At 46.5% G+C, this 18,107-nt stretch overlaps 1 protein-coding gene across 11 annotated transcripts in view; it reads left to right on the top strand.

Moving 5' to 3' along the window:
• The window catches only part of LHPP (phospholysine phosphohistidine inorganic pyrophosphate phosphatase), a 137,704-nt gene that overhangs the window by 28,448 nt on the left and 91,149 nt on the right, over positions 1 to 18,107 (top strand). For 9 of the 11 annotated variants that reach the window (XR_014253367.1, XR_014253368.1, XR_014253369.1 and 6 more), the window contains exons 4-6: positions 354 to 417; positions 1,383 to 1,475; positions 18,008 to 18,099. Coding sequence is in view for 8 of the 11 variants with exons in the window: in XM_082424695.1 (XP_082280821.1) it covers positions 354 to 417; positions 1,383 to 1,475; positions 18,008 to 18,099 (249 nt within the window). In the remaining 3 variants the exon portion in view is untranslated. Of the gene's footprint in view, positions 1 to 353; positions 418 to 1,382; positions 1,476 to 2,196; positions 4,976 to 18,007; positions 18,100 to 18,107 lie in introns of those variants that run through there. The other 2 variants (XM_082424690.1, XM_082424691.1) reach the window with 2 other exon arrangements.

Raw genomic sequence — 18,107 nt, 5'->3', positions numbered from 1 at the left:
TGTCCTTTCGAGAACACAGGTCACTTGTGTTTCTCTGTATTAGCAACTGGATCCAACTGCCCCTGGGGTCCCCCGTTAATCACTGTGGCGGGGTCCCCACGAGGCTGGCAGCAGGGGGCCATTCTGACTGAGAGTTGCTGACTCACCGTCTCTCCCCCTCTCGCCAGGCATGGTGGCCACCGCTGGGCTCTGTCGTGCTGACCTCCATCGGTCATTCTCAGCGTGGCGTCTGGACTGACCCTGGCCGGTGACTCAGCTCTCTTGAGCTGGCAGAACCGGGACAGGGCAGTTTCTCTTGGCACTTCCCAGGCCCTTGGGCTCAGCTCCCCTCGTTCCCTTCTGTTCTTTTCTAGACGCTACTACAAGGAGACCTCTGGCCTGATGCTGGACGTTGGTCCCTACATGAAGGCGCTTGAGGTACCTGCCCTGGGTCTGCCCGAGCCCTCTTCACGTCTCAGGGCCCTCTGGGATGTTTCTGGCCTTTCTGGAGAAGAGGGTGTGCTCAGTGTTCTGAGTGCCTTCTATGTTTTCCAACTCAGCACCCCCCCCCCATTTGAGACTCCAAGCCCGGCTCTCCCCCTCCTCTGGAGCTTGGCCTCTCGGCTGCCCTGGTCATCACTCTGCTCCCCCGTCGCTCCCTCTCTTCCCCACAGCCTGTACCACCTGCCGCTGAGCCCGCTGGCCCTCCCAGCATGCTCTGTAGCTCTCCTCTAGGATTCTTGGCTTCTGGATGTGTGTGAACCTGCCTCATTCCTGACCTTTATCTGCAGCACCCTGAGCTTGATGTGTCCTGATTAGACTCCTTCCCAGTTCCCTCCTCCAGTTTCCAAGTCTGGGCTCAGATGGGGCTCCCACTCTGACCCACGCCTAGCCAGCTGCCCCAGCCCGGGCTCCTGGCCCAGGTCAGCCCATGTCACGTCCCGTACTCACTGCTACATTGGTCCCTACCTACTTGCACTCAGGTGGGAGGGACGGACAGGCTGGCGGATGGGGCCCTGGACCTTTTCCCCTGGAGGGCCTATGACAGAGCTGGGGGTGGTCGGGGGAGAAGGGAAGGGAGGAGAAGCAAGAATGCAGATGAGAGCACTGTCGGGGTGGCCTGCTGTGGACCGCCTCCTGCTGAGGTCCGGCACTGGGGCAGGTGGCAGGGCGCCTGGTGGTGGGTGCCCCCAGCATCCTGGGCAGCCCGATGTGGCGTTGTGACACTTGCCTACAAGGTGTGCCTCTCGGCCCACGTGTCTTGCCGCTTGGAGGCCCCTGGCCTGCAGGTGCACATTTGGGGCATCTTTCCTTGATTCCCCGGAGGGAGGATTTCACTGCAGAACGGGTGTTCACCTGTACTTGCTCCCAAACCCATGCCATGTCCTTCTGTCTTTCCGCAGTATGCCTGTGGTGTCGAAGCCGAGGTGGTGGGGAAACCTTCCCCTGAGTTTTTCAAGTCTGCTCTGCGAGAGATGGGGTTGGAAGCCCACCAGGTAGGCCAGCTGGTCCTGAAGCACATGCGTGGAGGCAGCTATTGAGGGAGGCCCAGAGCGCTCCCCGGGGTGGCCTCGGCGCCGGAGATGGGTTTGAGGGCTCAGGCAGCCTGCGAAGGTTCCCTCTCGCCCCCCGTGAGAGCTGACCTGACTGGAAAGAGGGAAAAAGACAGCAAAGGAGGCTCACTGAATGTTTTCCACCTGGTTAATTAGTATCAGTATAAGAGTGAGAGAAAGAAATGCCTGTGGCTCTTTTCAAGCGACTTTCGTTTCTTCTCTGGGAGGATAAGGATTGACAAGTCCTATCAATATGTTAAAAATATTTCATGGAAAGACAGTGCACAGCAAGATGAAAAGAACATGTAGGAGTAAAATCATGCATCTGGCCACCTTTACATTATAACTGTTTTTGAGACAGGTTGCCTTCCAAACATACATCTTAAAAGAAAGAAAGGCAGTTATGGTTTTAGTGTCCCCAGTGCCCACCCTCCCACCTCCCCTTCCCAGGTAGAGTGAGTTGGTCCCCCCCGGCCGGTGGGTTCCTGATAGCATTGTTGAAGAAACAGTGGGCACGTGTCTGCCGGCGGTCAGGGCTGTCCTGCTGTCTCCTTTGGACACGGCACCAGGGGACAGTGTCAGCATCCTGTGGTGAGGCTGGTGCCCCCAGGATCACCGTGCTGCTCCCTGATTCTTGGACCCGAATTTCCCATGTGTGTTCCAGTCCAGAGCGCTGGTCTCTCACGATGCTTAGAGAAAGACAGCACACAGCCATGGAAGTCTGGGACCTCTGCGCCCAAACCTCCCCTGAGATTCACAGATGCCAGAAAATACAGTTCTCGGGGGTCCCCAGGAAACACCTGGAAAATGCCCTGTGAGGCTGGTAGAGAGGAGAGGCTTGTGTTTTGAATGAGTGAAGACTACAGGAATAGACAACTTGGTTTTCACGACTTCATTTCATAGTGACAATTTTTAAAATTTGTTTTATTGTGACAAATTTCAAATATACACAAAAGCAGAGAAAACAAAACAGTGATTCTCCTCATATATCCATCACCCATATTCAACAATTTAAAGATTTTGTCACATTCCCTTCTTCTATCCCATTTCTTTCTTTTTAAAAATTTAGTTTTGTTTTTCCTGTTGTATTTTAAAGCAAATCCCATTCTTAATGTTATCCTATCCTTTCAAATTATAGTGTGCCTTTCAAAAAAGGATGGTTGTTTTTGACCATCATTAATGCATTTTTGACAATGCATTAAGACACCTAACCATGGCAAAAAAAAAACACACAAAAAGATGTTCAGCATCATCACTCATTCAGGAAATGCAAATCAAAACCACAGTGAGATCCCACCTCATACCCACTTGGATGGCCATGATAATTTTAAAAGAAAAAAGGAAAATAACAAGCATTGGCAGGGATGTGGAGAAATTGGAACCCCCATATAAGAATACTGGTAGGAATGTAAAATGAAGCACCCACTATGAAAAACAGCCAGTATGGAAAACAGTTCCGTGATAACTAAATGTAGAATTCTCATATGACCCAGCAATTCCACTCCTAGGTGTATATCCAAAATAATTGAAAACAGGTGTTCAAACAAAAACTTACACGTGAATATTCATAGCAGCACTATTCACAATAGCCAAAAGGTGGAAATAATGCAAATGTTCATCAACAAATGAATGGGTGAACAAAATGTGGTTTATTGTCACCATGGAATAGTTCAGCTATAAAAAGAATGAAATACTGATAAATCCTACCATGTGTATGAACCTTGAAAACATTATGGTAAGTGCAAGAAGCCAGTCACAGAAGGTCACGTTTTATATATTTAACATTTATATGAAATGTCCAGAATAGGCAAATCCACAGAGACATAAGATAGATTAGTGGTTGCCAGGGGCTGGGAGTATGGGGGAATGGGGAGTGACTGCCAGTGGGTATGAGGTCTCCTTTTGGGTTGATAAAAAATGTCTGGAACTAGCTGGTGGTGACGCACAACATTGTGAATGTACTTAATGCCACTGATCTGTACACTTCAAAATGGTTACATTGGTAAATTTTATCACATTGAAAAAAAACCCTACCTAAAAAAAAAAAACCAAACCAAAAAAACTCTACCTAACAAAATCAATAGTAATTCCTTAGTATTATCTAATACCAGGCCATATTTAAATTTTCCTGGCTGTCTCAGAAATGTCTTTTATGTAGATTTAAAAAAAATCAAATCCAAATAAGGTTGTTTTGTGTTTTAAACCTCTCTTTTTAACTTTTTTATCATGGAACATTTCAAATACCTGTGCAAATTGTGAGAGTAACCTCATAAACCCCCAGGTACCCATCACTGAGCTTCAGTAATTATCAACTAATAAGCACTTTTAAAAATTGTTTTTAACTGTTCATTCTGAAGCAATTTCCCACGTACAAAGAGGTTGAAAAATAGTACAGAGAATTCCCCTGTGCCCTTCCTGCAGCTTCCCCAAAGGCTAACATCTTATGTAACAATCACAGGACAATTATAAAATCAGGAAATTAGCCTTGATGCAGATGTTGACTAGCCCAGGGACCCTCTGTTTTTGGACATGTTATATTTGGTGTCATGCCCCCAGCACCCTTTATTCTGAGCAGTTCCTCAGTCTGTCTTTGTCTTTCAGGACTGTGGCAGTTTTCAAGAGTACTGGCCAGTTCTTTCATAGAATGTCCCTGATGTTCCCTCATGATTTAATTTCAGGTTATGCATTTCTGGCATATTTAATTCTGGTTGTACATTTCACAGACACAGTGCTGTGCCCTCTGGTGTGTCCCATCAGGAGGCATGTGTGGGCACTCTGCGCATTATAGGTGGGGGTCACTTTGATGCCCGTCGGAGGTTCCTATTTCTGCACTGCAGAGTTAACTGTTGTCCCTTTGTGAGTAATAGGTATCTTACGGGGGAATACTTTGACACTATGTAAATATTCTCTCTCCTGACATACTTTTCCCCTCCTAATTTCAGCATCCTCTTACCTGCAACAGTTGTTACCATGGTGCCAAACGGCGGTTTTCTACTTCCATTGTTCCTTCTATATTTATTGATTAGCATTTACTGTAAGAGAGAGCTTTCCTTTTTCTCCCATTTACTTTTTTATTTATTCCAAAATGTACTTAAGGATATTTGTTTTATTCCACGAGTCACAATCCATTCCTATTGTTATTTTGTTGCCCACATTGTCCCATATTTGGCCATTGGGACCACCTTGAAGATTAATAACCCCTTGTTTAATCTGTACTCCCACCTGCTCCTCTCCCCTAGATTGTTTTGAATCATCTCCCAGAAATCGTATCATTTCATCGGTAAGTATTTCTAAGTGTCTCTAAAAGATAGGAATTCTTTTTAAAAACATGGATGATGCCATTATCACATCTAAGTAATACTAACAATAATTCCTTAATATCATCAAACATCCAGCCATTATGCACATTTCCCTGATTGTCTTACAAGTGTTTACGTCGCTTGCAGTTTCTTTTTTTTTTTTTTTTAATTAATTAATTTATTTATTTTTGGCTGTGTTGGGTCTCCGTTTCTGTGCGAGGGCTTTCTCTAGTTGCGGCAAGCGGGGGCCACTCTTCATCGCGGTGCGCGGGCCTCTCACTGTCGTGGCCTCTCTTGTTGCGGAGCACAGGCTCCAGACGCGCAGGCTCAGTAGTTGTGGCTCACGGACCTAGTTGCTCCGCGGCATGTGGGATCTTCCCAGATCAGGGCTCGAACCCGTGTGCCCTGCATTAGCAGGCAGATTCTCAACCACTGAGCCACCAGGGAAGCCCTTGCAGTTTCTTTGAATCAGGATGCACATGAGGTCCTCGCATTGTGATTGTCCGGTGTGATTCTTAAGTGTTTTCTAATCTATCCATTCCCACCCACCCACGCCGACCCCACCCCCGTCTCCCTTTTGTACTCCTTGCAGCTTTATGAAGAAGAAGCTGGCTTGTTTGTCCTGTAGAGTTTCCCACAGTCAGGATTTTGTTGATTGCGCCTCAGTGGTGTCTGTCTCACGCTCCCCTGTTCTCCCTGCTTCCTGAATGTTGATAGTTAGATCTAGAAGCTTAGGCAGAATCTGTTTCAGTTTTTTGATCACTGCTTTCTGGGTGGTGTTGTGGCCTCCCTCAGGAGGTTCAGCATGTCCAGGTGTCTCCTTCTGTGGTGTTAGCAGCCATTGGTGATTGGTGCATAACCCCATTCATTCATTAAGGGCTGCAAAATGGTGATACTTGAATTCTGTCATTCCTTCTCCATTTCTTCTCTGGATCACCTCTGTATAGGAAAACGCCTCACCAACTATGCGTTCCCCTGAAGTACAATTCATATAGGAAACTACAGATAAATGCCTATTTCTTTCCTATTATTTATTAGTTTTCAGAATGATTGATTCTCTAACACCATCCCAATACCTTGGAGGTTTAAAACTACATATATCACTATAAATAGACAAAAGCATATTGGACGTGTTCCAATCCATTGCAGTTATTCGTGTTCAAAGTATTGCATCTTTGACCAGTGGGAGCCTCTTCCAGCTGCCCTCTGAGGCCTATTGTCCTGACCCCAGAGGTCTCTGAGGTGCTTTACTCCCTGTTATGACAGGATAACACCTGCCTTGCACACTTCCTGCCCTAGGCCTAGAGTCTGCCATCCTTCCAAGGAGCCATGCTTACCTTTAGTGGAAAATAGTATTTAGAAACCATAGTCGGGATATTAACTGTTCTTACTGCTATGGGGTTGGTCATCATTTCCAAGACTTAGTCCACAAGGGTTGAAAAAATATGTATCTTTAAAGATGAAGTGCATAATGAGTTCATACTGAAACTTCTGATCCAGATTTAGGCCTGTGGGTTTTTACTGGATCACCCACCTTGTGTCTGTATTTCCTTTTTTGCATGTCAGAAATCCTGGCTCGCGAGAATACCGACATAATCATTTGTTTTAGCCCATAATACACACAAGGGTCTTGAATCTCAAAAACATGATGCTGTGTGAGAGAAGCCAGACACAAAAGCGTGGGTGCCACCACCAGTTCCATCAGCGCCACCAAGGCTGGGTCAGGGCTGCGGCTGCCGTGGGCTGGACTGTGAGACACAGCATCAGTGTGACCGCTGATCCCTGGATTCGTTAAGGCTGGTACCGGTGCTGTTCACGATTCCTTTTTCCACAGTTCTTTTTTGGCTTAGAATATATCCCTCTAGAGATTTACAGCCAAAATACTGGGGGTTTTTTTTGTTGTTTTTTTTTAAATTAATTAATTTATTTATTTATTTTTGGCTGTGTTGGGCCTCCGTTTCTGTGCGAGGGCTTTCTCTAGTTGCGGCGAGCGGGGGCCACTCTTCATCGCGGTGCGCGGGCCTCTCACTGTCGCGGCCTCTCTTGTGGAGCACAGGCTCCAGACGCGCAGGCTCAGTAGTTGTGGCTCACGGGCCCAGTTGCTCCGCGGCATGTGGGATCTTCCCAGACCAGGGCTCGAACCCGTGTCCCCTGCATTGGCAGGCAGATTCTCAACCGCTGCGCCACCAGGGAAGCCAAAATACTGTTTTTTAAAGCTACCATTATTCCACTGGGTAAGTGTGTCACCAACAGGACCCTCCTTGAAGTCACTTTACTTCCAATTTTTAAGGAGCTGGTTTTTCAACATTTAAATTTGTTTCATAGTTATGTAAAAAATTCATGTGGTTCTGAAATTAAATCCACGGAACAAGGTACATTCAAGGAAGTCTGGCTCCTGTCCTTTTCCTTCTATTGTCTTCCCACCCATCTCTCATCATAGCCATTTTTATAAATATTATGGCTTATCTTTCCATTTTTAAAATATGACCAACTGTGTATACATTTGTATCCTACTTACAGGGTGAATTTGAGAGAGTAAATTCTTTTTTTTTTTAAAGATTTTTTTTTGATGTGGACCATTTTTAAAGTCTTCATTGAACTCGTTACAGTATTGCTTCTGTTTTATATGTTGGGTTTTTGGCCGCGAGGCATGTGGGATCTTAGCTCCCCGACCAGGGATCAAACCTGCACTCCCTGCATTGGAAGGCGAAGTCTTAGCCACTGGACCGCCAGCGAAGTCCCTGACAGAGTAAATTCTTAAGATCATTTGTTATAGAGTGGGAGGAACGTTACTGTTGTAATCTGAGTTAAAAATCAGTATTTAGAATTACGTAAGCACTGTGGTCACAACCATCTCCCACGACCCCCCGACCCCCTGCCTTCCCCAATCAACAAAACAAAAAACTGTCACAGCCTAGAAATTAAGACCAGAGGAACTGAATATTAAGACGTTATCTTTGGTTGTCTTTGCAGAGTTGACCTTGGTTAATCCCCTCCCCCCCTTTTGTTTGTTTGTTTATTTGTTTGGTGTTTTCCAGTTTCTTTCACGGCCAGTATCTTTTACATTCTGAATGAGAAACTGCGCTCCCCACACCCCAAAGAGGAGCTGAGGCCCTTCTGCAGGTCAGGTCGATCAGGCTTCTCATTTGGCGGATGCCGGGGCCGTGCAGTCTGGGGTGGCGGGTTAGGAGCTTGGATTCCTGGCGTGTCTGCCGAGGCTGGGGTCCCTGTGCTGTCCAGGTATCACGAGCATCTGTGGCCCTGGGTCACTAAGGAATTGTTTTCTCTTGCGGCTCTGAGCGCACGTGGCAGAGCTGAATCTTATTTACCTACCACATTATCATCCTGTCTCTGTCTCCCCTCTTGACAGACAGTTGAGTGGCAGTTGCATGTTCTTAACACCCCACCTCACCGTTTTTCTAAAATGTTAATTTAGAACATTTTGAAATACTGCTTGAGCCTCAGGATGTGTAGACATTTTAAAGCAGTATTTCAAAATAAGGCCATTTTGAACGAACTGTGTCTTATGCACAAGGTAATAATTCTCTGCTCCTGCTTCTCTCTTTTTAATGAAAAATGGCTTTGAGGAGCTGTCTTGCTGCTGAAGTGCCGGGCTGTGGCAAACCTTAAAATTTTCAAGCTGCTTTAATCAATAAAGTTATCACCAGTCATTTCCCTTGATAACTGCTTCTTCCCAGATCCAGACTTGCTTCTTGCTGCCGAGGAGTTTTCCACCTGCGCTCAGAATGGATATAACTCCCCAAATCCAATTTTCATTTTAACCTTTCCTCAATAGCCTAGAAATAACAGATTGCTGGTATTACTCTAATAGATTGGAAATTCAAACCTCTTAGCGGTAACCAGGCCCTTTCTAGGATTCAGTAATAAGGCAAAGAATAACATACCTTAAAGGCTACTTCAAGAAATACCTAATTCTCATGGTTTAAGGCTTCTGAATCAGTGGGTGGTTTTATAGCTTCATACTAAATCCCAAATGATGTGAAGGTTTTGGCAGTTTTCCATAATCGTAAGAAATTCCATCAGTTGCAAATTGTGCAGGTTTAGTGGAAATTGGGTCTGTTCAGACCAGAGTGCTTAGTCAGCACCAGAAGCCAGTGTGCAGGCATCCTGGAAGCTGGGGGTGCCCATTTCACAGATGAGGAGCCCGAGGCTTGGAGAGGAAGGACCTTGAATACTTTGAGCACTTGTGCTGGGCACACCCAGGATCTGTCACGTACCCATTTACTTCGTGAAATCCTTACTCCAACCCGCTGTCGTAGGTACTTTGATTCCCATCTTAAGGTTAAGGTTAAGGATTTCTCAGCCTCGGCACTACTGACATTTTGGGGTCAGATCATCATTTGTGGTGGGGGGTACTGCCCTCCTCCCCCAGTTGTGAAACCACAGATGTCCCCAGACGTTGCCAAATGTCCCAGGGGAGCAAAATCGCCCCCAGTTGAGAACCAGGGCACTGAGGAGTAGTCACAGGAAAGTCTACTGTTGAAGCCAGGATTACTCTGCCGCTGTGGAGTGAGGCCGGGACCCAGCCCCCTCCAGGTCTCTGCTGCTCCCCAGTTCTCCAGGAGGGGCCAGCAACACAGCAGAATGCTTAGGTTTGAAAAGGCATATTTAGCAGTGCAATATCATTTTCTGTTGTGAAAAACATTAAAATCTGTCTCGTTGGCAGAATATAGAAAGTAAAGTTAAGCAAGATCTTGGGTGGTGAAGGTGAGGACTCTCAGGACAGCCTATCAAAAAAGGGGGCGAGGTTTGTGGGTTTATCCAAAGAGGAACGGGCATAAAACATGGACTTTGCCCCATCATTTTGCTCCCTGGTTCTCAGGGCAGTAATTCTAGCTACGGGGTTATGGGGACAGTGTGTACCCTTGGTGGGGAGGCCTTGTGGGTGGGGAGTGAACGTCTGCGTGGGGACCTCCTCCCCCTCAGGTCCGTGCGTGGAAGGCCCATCTTCTCCCGTTCGTGGGCTGGGCCCTCCCCTGGCCCATCTTCCCCACAAGCGGTGTGCATGGTCTTTGGGTGTCAGCTCAGGGACCACTTGCTGGGACGGTGTGAGCCCCGGGAGAGAGAGGGCCAGAGGGGTGGCTCATCCAGCCACGGGCGGGGGTTTCCAGGAAATGCCAGCACTGGGGTTGCCTTGTGCCCCGTCTCGGTCATAAGGGAGCTTTAGAACCTCATGTCTTAGTTTTCCCTAAGATATTTCCGCCCCTAAAGCCTTTTTAGTGGATTTTATTTTCTTCTCCTCAAAACACAAGTTTTTAATCTGATTGTGAAGTAACTCATGTTTGTTAAGGGGATGAATAAAGTTCATAAAGTACAAGGGAAAAAAGTGTTCATCCTTCCACTAACCTGCAATAACACAAATCATGCTTAACCCTTCCAATTTTCTGGTGTCTATATATACTTTTTTTTTTTGGCTGCACTGCGCAACTTGCGGGATCTTAGTTCCCTGACCAGGGATCGAACCCAGGCCCAGCAGTGAAAGCGCCAAGTCCTAACCACTGGACTGCCAGGGAATTCCTGTATATGTACATTTAAAAAGAAAATTATTTATTTATTTGGCTGTGCTGGGTCTTAGTCGCTGCACGCGGGATCTTCGTTTCTGCGTGCGGGGTCTTTAGTTGCGGCATGCAGGATCTTTTTAGTTATGGCATGCGGGCTCTTTGTTGTGGCATGTGGGATCTAGTTCCCTGACCAGGGACCAAACCCGAGCCCCCTACATTGGGAGCTCGGAGTCTTATCCACTGGATCACCAGGGAAGTCCCTGTATATATACATTTTTAACACAAAATTGGATAATCCCATATCTGCTATTTGAAACCCGATTCCCATTCCCCTCCTCCCCCCCGGCTTAATATTGGGAACAATTTCCTTTGTGCGAATTCAAGCACCTCCACAAAGTAATTTTTGTGGCTACAGAGCATTCTGTCATAGGGACTACCGTAATGTTCTTTAGCACGAGGCTACCTTCCATCCGCTTGCTACCGTAATGTGCTTCCCCAGTCCCCTGTTGTTGGACATTTAGATTACTTCCGATTTCCCTCTTGTACATTAACCCTAGTGAACACCCTTGTATGTCTATGTCCTTTTGTATATTTTAAATTATTTTCTTAGAAATCCTAGAGGTATAGTTGTCAGGCCATGATGCACAGTGTTCATTTCTATTTCAGAAACACGGTATCAATTCAGCTTCCTTACCAGCTGTATATGCAAGTGCTCATTTTCCAACATCCTCACCAATAACGTGGTTTCTTACTTTCTATAAAATGGTTTCCTCGAGTTTTGCTGTGTTGGTATTATTCCTTACGAATGTGTCAGACGGTGGGGGAAATTCCTTTGTGCCGAGCCACCTCTGGGTGTCGGAGGGGGCCCGGTTGCTCAGAGCCTGCAGGCTGAGGGTCTAGGGCTCTTCCCAGTGCTAGCTGTCATCTCGAGGCCTCTCCAAGTGGGGGTGTCTGTCCCTCGGGGCTGAAATGCAGGCCAAGCCCACTGCTTCTTCACCACCAGCCCTGCAGTTCGTTGCCCCATGGGGGCAGAAGTGCTCCTCCTGGCAGAGCCTGGGAATAATCAGAAATTTCGTGAAACCTGGGGTTTCTTGGGAAAGCTCTTTGGCATTGGAAGTTGTGTTCCAGACGTCGCCACCTGTTGGAATGGGTTCTGCCCCTGGCACCTAGGATGGCGAAGAGGAGACCATGGCGGGCAGATGAATATTTAAGAAGGATGAATGAATCTGCATTTTGAACCCAAACCAGAAAACCTGCCTAAAGGGCTCTGGTGCCGCCTCTGGCTCTTGGATCTCTGTTCTGTGGGAGTCTGACCTCTTGGTGTTCATCTCCAGCTTCCCTGAACCATATTGCAGTCAGAAAGGAAGTGCAACCCAGACCTGACAGGTAGGGTTTTTTTATTTCCCCTGACAGCGCACCTCTTGACCTCTATCTTCTTGCCAGTGATTTTTTAAATCCTAAATGATTTGGCAATAATTGCTCCTCCTTGCGTGATTATTGCCCTTCACTGATAGTAAATCTGTGAAATCCCCAGGGGCTGGAACGCGTTTTGGTATGCAGAGCCCACAAGCTGGCCCAGACAGGCCTCACTGCGCCGGGCGGCCGCACACCCACTGGGTCCCCGCATCCTGCCCCTGCCCTCACACACGGCTCTGGGCTCTGCCTGGGCTTGGCCAGTGGCTTATCATGCAGAACCATAGCCGCTGCTCCTGGTGTTCTTCCTCCAATGGCCCAGATTTCTCTGGTTCCACTTCCATGGGCCACACCAAAAAATGTCCTCGCCCAGGCAGACCCAGGAGTCTCTGTTCTGAGAGGGGGGAGGAATTTCTGCTTCATGCACAAGTGTGCATGCACAAAATTTTATTTTCCCCAGAGCATGGAAGATGCCAGGCATGACATTTAATAATAGGAAGACCGTTTCATTTCCAAGGAACCTTCTAGCAAGGTGGCCCCCGGAACCCCTGGCAGCAATGGACAGGGTCCTAAGCTGGAATGCTGTGGATGTTTAGAGGCTGACCTAACAGTGTCAGGACAACTCTTTGAGAAGGGCAAAGTAGAATCTCATACTGGGGCTTGTGGCCGGCCCGGCTGCCTAAGCCAGGTGCCCACCTGCCCCAGCTCTCTCCTCCCAGGTGAGCTGTGTGGTTGCCCAGGTGACCCTGGCTTTGCAGATACCCTTAGACTCACGTGTGTGTGCAGCGGTCTCATGGCGGGTCCCACTTCAAGGAACACGCGTCGCCACTGTCTCTTTCTTCTTGGGTGATTGATGATTTCCACACAGCTGCATGGGAGCTTGTAGACACAAAAATTAAACCCATTTGGATTTGGCAGTGTTTTCCCCAGCATCACTCATTCTAGGAAAAAAAATTCCAATTTTACCATATCTGGGTACTTGCCCCTGGCACTATTATTTACTTAATGTTTCTTTAAATTGATTCATTTTATAAACTTAAATGTATTTTAAAAGGAGCTTTCGATCCCTACTATAAATGGAAGACCAGAATCACTCACCATAAATAGATTACTCTAAAAATAAATATAAACGATTACATTAAAAATGTATGTCCTTATATACACTACCAAATGTAAAATAGATAGCTAGTGAGAAGCAGCTATATCGCATGGGGAGATCAGCTGGGTGCTTTGTGACCACCTAGAGGGGAGGGATAAGGAGGGTGGGAGGGAGATGCAAGAGGGAGGGGATATGGGGATATATGTATATATATAGCTGATTCACTTGGTTATGCAGCAGAAACTAACACAACATTGTAAAGCAATTATACTCCGATAAAGATGTTAAAAAAAAAATGTATGTCCTGTTCTACCTAAAATCAAATAGCATATCACCAGTATGCACAACACACATTGGGAAACATGGGTTTAGGTGGAGGAAAGACCAGAGGAAATTATTGAGAAGTATGAAGTTTAGAATATTCACTGGGACGAAGTGCAGTTTATTTCAGGTACCTCGTATGTCTCTCAGGGGCGGTGGCTCCCAGCAGTTGGCAGAATTCTCAGCCCTGGTGGTCATCAGCCACCTGCTCAAGCTCCCCCGGGGGCCAGTGTCCCCCAGTAGCTTCTTTGACGGAGGCCTCTCTGGCCTCTGCTGGAATATGATTAAGTGACAGGGGCCTGGTACTTCTGAGGCAGCCCATGCTGATTGTTAGAAAAGCCTCGTGTTTACCTGAAACTACCTCCCTGGCATCTGGGGCCACACCAGCTCAGTCTTTGTCCTTGTCTACAAGCTCCTCATGATTCCTCGTTATTTGAAGTCCTGTTTGGGAGATGTTTCCGAGGACATGTGCTTCAGGCTTAATGGCTGTGCTTTTGGGAATTCATTGTGTAGCCTGCCCTGGTAGAAGATTAGCACACATGTGGTGTCTTCTTCGGGGAAGTCTCTCACCCCTTCCCCTATACCCCCTAACCTGGTTGACCCCTCTTGCTCTTCAGATCCAAGCTCAAAACCTCACCTCCTCCAGGAAGGCTTCCCTGACTACCACCAGCCCCACAAGGTTAGGCCTGACAGCCTCCTGCACTTTTCCTCCCTGTGCTTTATCACAGGTCCTGGCTCTGTGTTTGTGAAGTTACCTCATGAACATCCGTCTTCTGCCTTCCACTGGGAGCTTCACAAGGGTGGAGACTGTGTTTCTGATTCACTGTGTCCCCACTGCCTGGCCTATAGAGGACCTGGTATAAAGGAGCTGAGGCACTGGAGCCCCATCGTAAAGACTGTGGACTGTCTCCAATAGGGTTAGATTAGGAGTTTCCTCAACAGAACATTTCCTAATATTTTTTCCTTTTAAACATGTATAGATAACTTATTACATCCAGGCACTGTCCTTGATGCTTAACTTACGTGATTTTGTTTAAACACCACACCAATTGTACCCATTTTACAGACTGAGATGGATCACAAGATCACAGGGCTAGCAAATAGCAGAGCTGGGATTCAGGCCCAGTTGCTCTGGCCCCGTCTGCGACTTGAGCTCAGTCTGTCCATTCTGCTGGTCGCATAGGGCCTGCCTCTGGATTCACTGTCCCCCACCCCTCCCATTCCGAGCTGGAAGGCAAATTCCATCTGGACTCCTCTCCTCACAGGCAGAGCCCAAATCAATGTGTAAGAGTCCCCTGGTTTGCAAATGCTTCACGGTCATCACTTTTTTAAAAAAAAATTCATTCATTCATTCATTTTTGGCTGCATGGGGTCTTTGTTGCTGCACGCGGGCTTTCTCTAGTTGTGGCGAACTCTTCGTTGCTGCGCGTGGGCTTCTCATTGCGGTGGCTTCTCTTGTTGCGGAGCACGGGCTGTAGGCGTGCGGGCTTCAGTAGTTGGGGCACGCGGGCTCTAGAGCACAGGCTCACTAGTTGTGGCACACAGGCTTAGTTGCTGTGTGGCATGTGGGATCTTCCCGGATCAGGGATCGAACCCGTGTCCCCTGCATTGGCAGGCAGATTCTTAACCACTGTGCTACCTGGAAAGTCCACGGTCACCATTTTTAGTTTTCTTGGTTTCAGTTTATGTATTTATTCATTGGTTAGCCCTACTTAACATCTGAATTCCAGAGGAAAGTTGTGGAAAAACTGTCAGTTTCAAAGCTTCTATCCCGTCAACATCAGGACACTCACCCTGCTGCGGGAGCCCGGTTTGTCAGGCCTGTCTGACCTCCCACCAAGGACATTTCTGATCGGACTCAGGAGCATATCTGGAATGCATTTGGTGTCTGAGGCATTAGACTTTTCTTCCGCTAGCAGGATCGTTTCCTGAAAATATTTGGAAGCTTTTAATCAGTGTGGCAGTTGAGTCAGGGAGGCTGCTCCTTTTTTCTTAAAAAAAGCACATTTATTTATGTAAAGATTATGAATCAATTTAAACAGTAATGTTAATACAGGTTGATATGTCGAATGGGCACCCACTGGTGACTAAAGTTTCGGCAACACGGATGCAGACTATGCCACCCGCCCCCGCTCTTTAGGTTGGTAACCACTGAGCAGGTCTGTTGGCTGGACCTCCTAAGCATCTCCAGACATGCGCAGCCATGCCTTATTTCAGAGCACTGATTCACTCAACAAACTCGTGTTGGTCATCAGCTGAGCTCCAGGATCAGCACAGAGCCTGCCCTCAAGGAACTCACACATTTTTGGAGGAGAGAGATAAATGAAGGGACCATTATAACACAGGAGATGTGTGCAATGCAAGGGGGTAATCACAGAATGTTTTGGGGAGCCCCCAAACCCAGCCGGGGGTTGAAAGGTGGTGGTCACCTGAGCTGAGTCCAGAAAGACTGTTAGGAGTTGGCCAGTAGAAGAACAGAGGGAAGCGGGCAGAAAGGTCACCCTGTGCCCACGGGTACCCTTTCTGGTGCTGTCCATTCTGTTTTGTGTAGATCCGTATTTCTATTTAAGTACCATTTTCCTTTTGCCTAAAGAACTTCCTTTTACATTTCTTGTGTGTGGATCTGTTGGTGATGAAGTCTTTTAGCTTCAGATATCTGGAAATGTCTTTATTTCACCTTTGCTCTGAAAGATAATTTTGCTGCATATAGAATCCTAGGTAAGCATTTCCCCCCTTTTCAGTACTTTAAAGATGGTGCTCCACAAAGGTGGTGTTCCACTGTTTTCTCATTTGCATGTTTTCAACAAGAAATCTGATGTCTTATCTTTGTTTCTCTCTGTACATGTCTTTTTTTTTTTTCCTCCAGTTGTTTTTAAGATTTTCTCCTTGTCACTGACTTTGAGCAATTTGATTATGTTGTGCCTTGATATAGTTTTCTTCATGTTTCTTGTGCTTGGTATTGATTGGGATCTCGGAGCTGTGGATTTATCATTTCTGTTGAATTTGGAAATTTTTCAGCCATTATTTCTTCAAACATTGTTTCTGTCTCCCCCTCTCTCATCTTGCTTCCAGGGACTCCAGTTACACCAGGCTGTTTGAAGTTTTGTCATAGCTCACCGTTTCTCTGTTCATCTTTTAAAAATTATTTTTTCTCCCTGTGTTTCATTTTGGATAGTTTCTATTCCTGTGTCTTCAAGTTCATAAATCTTTTTTCTGCATTGTCTAATCTGGATTTAATCTCATCCAGTGTTTTTTGTTTTGTTTTTTTTTTCAGTCCAGACATCGTAGTTTTCATCTCTAGAAGCTTGATTTGGATCTTTTCTTTTACCTTCCATGTCTCTCTACTTAACTTTGGGAACATGTGGAATACAGTTACAGTAACTGATTTAATGCCCTTGCCTGCTAATTCTCACATCTGTGTCAGTCCCAGGTCTGTTTTGGTTGATCTTCCTCTTCACTGTGTGTGATATTTGTCATCTTTGCATGTCTGATTATTTTTTTAATTGGATGCCAGGCATTGTGCATTTTACCTTTTGTGAGTGCTAGATATTTTTATATGCCGATAAATATTTTTGTGCTTTGTTCTGGGATGCCGTTAAATCACTTGGAAACAATTTGATCCTTCCAGATCTTGCTTTGAAGGTTTGGGAGGCAGCACTAGAGCAGGGTTTAGTCTAGGGCTAATTATTCCTCACTGCTGAGGCAAGATGCTTCTGAGAATGCTACCCAGTGCCCTGTGAATTATGAGATTTTCCAGTCTGGCTGGTGGGAACAGACACTAAACCCAACCCTGTGTGAGGTCCCGGCACTGTTTTAATTTTTGGTGTGATTCTTTCCCTGGCCTTGGGTGGTTTCCTCACTTGCCTGTGCTCATTAGCAGTCTACCCAACACTGCATCATTCGGGGGGACTCTCTGTAGATCTCCGCATTTCTCCGGGTAGCCCTCTCTTCTCAGATACCCTGCCTTAGCCTCCCAGCTCTTAGGTCTGTCTCCTCAATTCAGGGAGTCTGGGCTCTGCCTAGTTCCTCCTCCCTTTGCTCACAGTCTGGAAACTCTGAAGGCAGTAAGCTGGGGCATTTGTAGGATCCATGTCATTTGTTTCCTATGTCTCAGGAATCCTCCTTCATTGCCTGATGCCCAGTGTCTTGAAAACTGTTATTGCATTTGGTTTGTCTGGTTTTCTAGTTGCTTCAGGTGGGAGGGGCTGCTTTTTGAAATGATATCCAGGCTGTGAGCATCTCGTGTGTGTGTGTGTGTGTGTGTGTGTGTGTGTGTGTGTGTGTGTGTGTGTGTGTGTGTTAGAGTGTGTATTTTTGTTTGCTCTTTTTTCTTTCTGTTTTTTTTTTTTGTTGTTGCTTTTTATGGGTAGTCAATTCAGCATGGAAAGCAAAACCTAAACTTGGGCTACAAAGATTTGCCAGAAATTTTCTTAGTTTTCACAGAACCAATGGTTGGCAAAATAACCTGGTTACAGAGTATTTAGCTGAAGGTAAAATTCAGCCTGTGTTCGACTAGAGCTGAGATAGCATCAGCCTCCCCATGTGCCCTTGTGGCACTATATCACTTTGATACCCGCTGATTGATTTTAAATTGCCCAAATATGCACCACTCAGAGCCGCAGCCCATGATGGGCAGTGGGAGATATATTCAAGTGCGTTGACTTTTAATCAATATGATGACGATATGACCTCGTTTACTTTGTATGGTGGTGGTTTTAAGCATCGAGTCAAGAGGTTTATTATGTCAAAAAAGATGAGGGAGCACAGGAGGAAAACTGTCTTGACATCACTTCTGAGTGCCTTTCACTCACTGCACGACAGGCCATCATGATCGGAGACGACATCGTGGGTGACGTCAGCGGTGCCCAGCGGTGTGGGATGAGAGCGCTGCAGGTGCGGACCGGGAAGTTCAGGTGAGTGC

The sequence above is a fragment of the Balaenoptera physalus genome, assembly GCF_965194825.1.
Source record: "Balaenoptera physalus genome assembly, chromosome: 14".
Lineage (NCBI taxonomy): Eukaryota > Metazoa > Chordata > Mammalia > Artiodactyla > Balaenopteridae > Balaenoptera > Balaenoptera physalus.
The sequence above is the reverse complement of the archived record's forward strand: the minus strand, read 5'-3'. Positions and strand labels throughout refer to the sequence as shown.